The sequence below is a fragment of the Balaenoptera ricei genome, chromosome 8 (assembly GCF_028023285.1).
Source record: "Balaenoptera ricei isolate mBalRic1 chromosome 8, mBalRic1.hap2, whole genome shotgun sequence".
Classification (NCBI taxonomy): domain Eukaryota; kingdom Metazoa; phylum Chordata; class Mammalia; order Artiodactyla; family Balaenopteridae; genus Balaenoptera; species Balaenoptera ricei.
In genome coordinates, this window is record NC_082646.1 from 3,349,278 (window position 1) to 3,355,947 (window position 6,670).

Genomic DNA, 6,670 nt, shown 5'->3' on the forward strand with positions numbered 1-6,670 from the left:
AGAGGCCTGGGAAAGGAATCAGAGGGAAGGGAACCGTTAATTTTATCAGGTGTGAAGTTGGCAAAAACAACTTGTGTAATGGGAAATACCTTGGACCCACACCATCATCCTCAAGATCTCCTTTCTCTCCACCCAATCGATTGGGCCTACTGATTTCATGAGCAAATGCTCAGAGCAGTGTGCTAGGACTGTGGGTACAGAACACAGTCTTGGGGTTTATGCCACTGTAAACATTTCACAGGGTGCTTGGGGGCGGGGGGAGGTGGGGACTGTCTCCAGGAGGCTGAAAAGGTGGCTTGAGCTTTTTCCTCCTTCTCTTGGAACTCTTAATTCCTTATACCATATCGATGTTTTTCAAACTTGTTTTAAACTTCATCTCACAGTAAAAAATACGTTTTACATCATGACCCACTATGAACACACACACGCACACACACACACACACACACACACACACACACACACACAAATACAGATCTGCTATATCCATATATACATGCATAAGTAAAAGGGACCCAAAACTTGAGGTGCGCTTTTATGTTTTCTGTTCTTACCTATTTACATTTAGGTGTTCTTTTAAACGTTGTCACAAACCACAGCGCAGATGCCATGACCTCTAATGCTGTTCAGCCACAGTTTGAGAAATATCCTGTGCCCAACAACCCATTTAAATGACTGTTAACCCTCCTCTAAGGGTGACGGGATGAGTGGACACTTGCAGTCTGTAGATCTGTTTAAAGTGACAGAAGCTTTAATGTCACCTTCTTTTTCTCTCTTTTTCTCTTTGACCTGTATTTGGTACTTCCGGTGGGTTGTAAGTGGCTGAGGCGCCATCGCCCTTGTGTTGGATACAGAGGTACAGCCCAGCGGGTGAAGAGGATTCAGGGAGGAGCCCGTTACTGCCTCTCATTTAGACTGCACCAGGCATTTTTGTTAGAATATTGTTATTGCTCTTAGGAATATTTTCTGTTATTATTTCACTGTCCTTCTCCCCCTCCCTCCCCATTAAGCCATACTTATTCAGGGCCTTCCTACTCAGCCATAGCAGCAATCTTAGAAAAGAAGTGAGGGGAATTTGGCTAATTAGATGTGGTCCCTTAAAGCTTTCTCCCCTTACTCTTGAGGTTTGATTCTGCTGTTCTGATGGAAAATGACCTTCTGCTAACCTTGAAGTGCCATCTTAAGCCCTAGTGTCAAACTGTCTCCTTTTCAGCCACAGCTTCGTCCCTCTACGTGTAGCTGTTTCAGACCAGGTTCCTTTGAGCGTGGACTGGACGTGTGCGCCCAGGGGAAGGGACGCCCTGGTCTCTGCATCCCACGTCTGCGTCATAGCGGCTCTTGCATGTCTCAGTGTGCATCTGTTGTTGTTGTTTTCTCACTTTATTGCCTATTCTGGGCCCCCTAGTAAGGCTTCTTTGTGCTCTGAATCATTCAGAGATGGCCAGACAGAACAGATGTGGTTTGGCTTTTTTTCTTCTTCTTTTCTTTGGGAAAAAGGTAGGATGGCAGAAGAAGATATCTAAATCAAATATCAGAACTAGAATAGTAGTAGAAAATAAAACCAGTGCTATTTGAGGCTATTCTCTACCGTATTTATTTTAGCGTATTTACCTCATGCATCTTGTATTACATAAACAATAACATTTGTATTTAGTAGATGATTTCTTGTAAATAATTTGTAAATAGTAAATAGTCCAAGGGATATGTGTGTGTATATCCCCCTTGAAACTTGAGCTGTCTGTTAGCTTAATAGTGATAGCAGCAGATTCCAGAAACTGATGCTGGAAAAGCTGTTATGACACACTGGATTGCAGACACATAAGTTCCATTCCTTTTGCTTCAAGGCACAGATTTCTTTTTAACCTTCCCACTCCTAGGTTAAGAACAGCTTACTCTTACTTTTTCACACTTTGATTCTTCTTCCCAACACCCCCATGTAGAGTTTGATGAGGTACAGTCTAGTGTATTTGTATAAGTTTATATTTTGCCACGTGCACACATTTGTTTTGCATCAAGCATGTGTGCATGAGACACTCAGTCACTGTGGAAGAGAACAAAGAGGACCTCCTTGCCCAAATGCAGCTCGAGGTCCTGTTCCCATCGAGTGAATGACCATTGACTCAAAACCGTGAGACTCATACGTTGTAAAACGTGCCCTGAAGGTGACCGAGGTGCCCAGGTTTGCTGTCGTATGTTATGCTTAGCCGAGGAAGGGTTGAGTGGATGTTAAGATCTCTCTGAAGAGTTGAGTCACAGGTACTACTGGCTCCTGAGGACAAAGAGAAGGGCAAACAGAAGGGCAAGCCAGCCTATTGTATGCGTCTGTGAATGAGAAGCTGAGCTAGAACTAATGCTGGCTTGAAGCCTTCTTGTTTAGGATTCTCCTGGCTCCTTTGGAGGACTTAAATATTTTGACTCTCAGGTCCTTGCCCCTCTCCCTCAAATCACTTAGGTGAGACGCTGGTGCACGTCCTTCACCTTAGCTAAAGTCACACAAGTGTATGTGGCTTGAGGTGAAGATGAGTTGGGTCACTTGATTCCCTGCAGAGAACCTGATCAGGTCATCGCATCCACCTCCCTTTGGTGACCCTCTTCTATAAACAGGAACAGGAATTCTTGCTACTGGATCCCTTTCATCAGGCGTCTTAGACTCGCTGAATGAAAAGCCCTATAAGAAGGAGATGCAGCCCTTATAATAACAATACGATTGTGATGGCTATTTTGGGCAAGAGCAGCTTTGTGCCGCTCTTGATCTCCATCGACGTCTGCCATTCTTGCCCTGCCATTACCTTTCAGACTTCCTATTCTTAGAATCATTTGTGAGCCCTGGGCTTGGGAGATTGCAGCCCCCAAAGCTGGAATGCCTAGCTTGAGTGGAATGCAGACTGTCTGGCAGAGTGGAGGTTAAATAAAGTTTGCGTTGGCAGCCCCCTCTGCTCTTGGATGGGCGACAAGTAGCTCGGGTTGAGAGTGATGGCATGAGCTGCATGTGGTGCGGTACCAAATAGAGTCTCCTGTGCGTGCGTAACGTGGCTGATGGTTCATTCATCGCAGCCACAGCCATGCCAGTCTCAAAATGGGACCTCCTAAGGAGGCCTCTGCAGTCTTAAACCTCAGCTAGTGACCGACCGTATCACTCTGAAAAGATGCAGAGACAAAGAATTAACGTTGAAACGCCTTGCAGGAACTGCAGGTTTGGCATACCTGCCCCCTCAGCATTACTGACTCGTTTTTGGAAGCAAGACAAAGGGGTAAATTTTCATTGTAATAAGAACAATTGCCAGTCAATCAACAAATATTTCACCTTGGGAAATTTTCGTTATGGGGAACTCTTGTGGTGCTTACAATTTAGTTGGAAAAGTCAAGCTGTAGATAACATGAGAAAATAATTTATGTTCCAGCGTGAAATTCTGGTGCTAAATCTGTGTTCTAGAACTGAGTGCCAAAGGAGGCCTGAGGAGAGAGAGCATTTCTGGCTGGAATGCTCAGGAAGGATTTCGTGGAGGAGGTGGAGTTTGAACAGGTTTTGCCAGAGGGACAGATTTCTGTTACTGGAACGGAGAAGGCCTGGTCCGTAAGGAGCAAAGGGCAGGCGAAGGGAGTCCTCAGGACAGGTCCTGGGGGCTTGAAGAGCAACTGGATATGTACAGGGTGGCCGGGGAGAGGGATGTGTATAAAATCACCAAACCCTGCACTCTGAAGGCTGTGTGCACACGTTACTGAGAAGTTGCAGTGCTTTCCACTGGAGGACAGTTGGAAAGGTGCAGCCTTCCCCAGAGCCAGAGGCCCCCTTAATGTTCTGTTCTAAAGCCCCTAATACTACACGCGCCTCATAGCAGACACTCAGTGAATAATTATGGTAGTATTGTTACTCATCTTCAAATTCTGTGATCCCAAGTTGTTGCTTGGCTTGGTTTCACCTGTGAGAGTCGGTGCTCACTTGGCTTTGCTCTGTTCTGATTGCTCACGTGACTCACGCCTCGCTGCGTCCTGTCCTGCAGGTTTACCTGACCCTTCTGTCTTCAACCACAGGTGGCTAGAGGTGCAGGTAGCTACTCTGACGTGTCCTCAGCGCTGGGTGCAGTACCTCCGGCTTCTCCAGGAATCCATCTGGCCTGGCGGGCTTTTGCCTGAGTGTCCTCGGCCCGCAAGGACCCAGGCGCAGAAGGCGGCTGCTGAGAAGCAGGCTTTGCAGAGCCTGATGGGAGTCCTGCCAGGTGACTGGACGCGGAGACTGATTGTACCAGTAACTCTTCCTTCCCATCCGGCTTCACCACCGTGGCCCACCCCCTTCCCCGTTTTTTAAAAGGGCCTGGACTGTGGCTAAACTCAAAGTTTGTTGACCCACCGTTTCTGAGGCTGACAGGACGATGGTCAGGACTTGCAGCAATGCTGGGGGAACGGGGAGGCTCACTTCAGGGCGGGTCTCTTCATTTTCCCGCCAGGTGAAGACTTCTGGCTCTCTGCCGACTCACGGCATTTTGGACCAGGGAAGAAAATGATACAGGGCCTGCAGAAGCTGAGCTTGCTAACTTGGGGCCAGTGAGTGAAGTGCATGGTCCTTAGCAGTAGATAAAAACAAATTCTGAAAAAGGTTTTTTCCCTTTGCTTTATGTGGTTTTTTTGGAGGGCGAGGAAGGCAGTTTGTTGCCTGTGGCTGTGCTGGGGGAAGCAGGGTGCAGTAGTGAACTCTTACCCTTGGACAGTGTTATTCACTCTTATTAACCTCTGTTCTCCAGCCTAAACTGTTGTATCAGAAGTACCTGCACTTTAGTGACGGGTTACCGGATTGTTTCTTGAGGCCCATTCTCATTTAGATACCTAAAGTTAAGAAACATTTTTCTTGGCTTTTCCCTGTTTTCTGACGATTTTAGTTCGACTATGTGGTTCAGAGGTGTGCCAGAAGTACCCAGTATGATTAAAGACAGCAGATATCTTGAGGAGACAAACCCCTTAGAAGCTAAAGCTTCAGCGGTGACACTGAAACCACATCTGTTTCTCCTCTTCAGATATCGTGGTAGGAATCCTTGGGGTGAACAAATGCCGGCTGAGCTGGAGTCTTGTCTTGGAGTCACTGCGGCAGCCCCTCATCAACAGGTGGGCACAGCTGAAGCCGCCTCTGGTCTGAGGCATCTCGGGTTTCTGGGTGAACAGCCTCACTGAGAGGAACAGTGCCGCAGTCTCTCCTTGCCCTGGGCCCTGGCCCCAGAGTGTGATGACCAGGTCCACGCACGCTGGGTAAAACCCACTCTGCTGGCTTCTGAGCAGGTGTCAGGTGGCCGGAAGCTGGTGGGACCAGCCACCGTTTGCATTTGGAAGAACTCGATGCAGGCCCCGACGTGAGCTACTGAAAAGGCCCTGTCAGCCCCCAGGCCTGTTCTTCCTGACACCTGCCTGCCCCTGTGAGCATCTCGAGAACAGCCCTTGGCCTGGGCAGTACTTTCAGCAGGGGTCTTTGCCTGATGCGAGGTAGACAAGATGATGAGTCGGCCTCTGATAAGGGGACCAGAAATGCTGGTGCTCCCTCCTCGAATAGCACAGAGAGGTCAGTGTTCCCCTGGCTGGTGCCTTGGGATGGAATCTTCTGCACGTGTTGAGTGCTCGTCCACTCCCCCTCACCCCCCGCCCTGCAGCACCCCGTGTCTATTAACTCTCGCACCTCAAGGCTCCTGGCTTTACCTCATCACAGGTAACCTGAAAATTCTTAGTAAGTTGTTATCACAGGGATTTTTCCCTCCCGTAGAGTTCTTCAGAGCGGTGCCAATGTGCTCATGTAGCTAGCTATAAAGCAATGCGGAATTTCCTCACATCTAGTCTCAAGTACCATCTCCACCTTCACTGGGGCCACAGCCTTTGTGAGCTCAGCAGACTTTTATTTCATGGCAGAGGCTTTGTCCAGCTGTTGGTGTTTGGAGTCCACTAAGGCTATCGGTCGAGGGGAAAGGGGGAGGGAAGAGAAATGTCATAAACAGGATCTGGTGTCTCTAGACCGAGCCAGACCCTCCTTTTAAGTTGTTCTGTTCATTTGTTTCAGGCACTTGATTTACTGCCTTTGGGACATCATCCTGGAATTCTTGGATCTCGGTGCCTCTGCTGAGGAGTCCGCCGTGACCGGCTCTGCCGCAGACAGCCCAGGCAGCCCCAAGAAGATGGGCATCTCCCCTTAGCCAGAGGTTATTCACCCATTTCTTCGAAGGTTAGGAAGGGAGCATTACTCTGCCACCCGGAGACCAGGCACGAGGGCTGTGCCTCTGGAACTGGGCTGTGGCTCAGAAGGCCTGGGGTCTCAGTGGCTCAGTTCTCCCCCAGCTTATACTCCATTTGTAGCAGGCGATGAGGGGGGGTATATGTACCAATTGCATGCATACCCGTTTCCATGCCTCTTTGGTGGTGTTTGGACTGTTGCTGGTGGGTGGATCCTGCTTCCTTTGGAAAAGGAAGCTGTGAGGTAGAGGAATGAGCCCCTTTTGCCTCTCCTTTGCCCTCCTCGCTAAGGCGGTTTGCCGACAGCCTGGCCCTGTGCACACGTGTGCCTCACCCACCAGCGCACGCTCTCGGGAGACCAGGAGAAAAACCACGGCCAGATTTTCCTAGAGGAGAAAACAATCTTCTGAGTTCTCTGTTCCCACCAGGAAACTAAAAATTCATTCGGCGCCACTCTTGAAAGCCA

General features: G+C 48.8%; 1 protein-coding gene across 3 annotated transcripts in view; it reads left to right on the forward strand.

Moving 5' to 3' along the window:
• SNX19 (sorting nexin 19) overlaps positions 1 to 6,373 on the forward strand; it is a 36,894-nt gene extending 30,521 nt beyond the window's left edge. For 2 of the 3 annotated variants that reach the window (XM_059930012.1, XM_059930014.1), the window contains exons 9-11: positions 4,033 to 4,217; positions 5,010 to 5,097; positions 6,035 to 6,373. In XM_059930012.1, the coding sequence (XP_059785995.1) occupies positions 4,033 to 4,217; positions 5,010 to 5,097; positions 6,035 to 6,167 (406 nt within the window). In that variant the 3' untranslated portion in view covers positions 6,168 to 6,373. The remainder of the gene's footprint in view (positions 1 to 4,032; positions 4,218 to 5,009; positions 5,098 to 6,034) is intronic. The other variant, XM_059930015.1, reaches the window with a different exon arrangement.
• Positions 6,374 to 6,670: the final 297 nt, after the last annotated feature.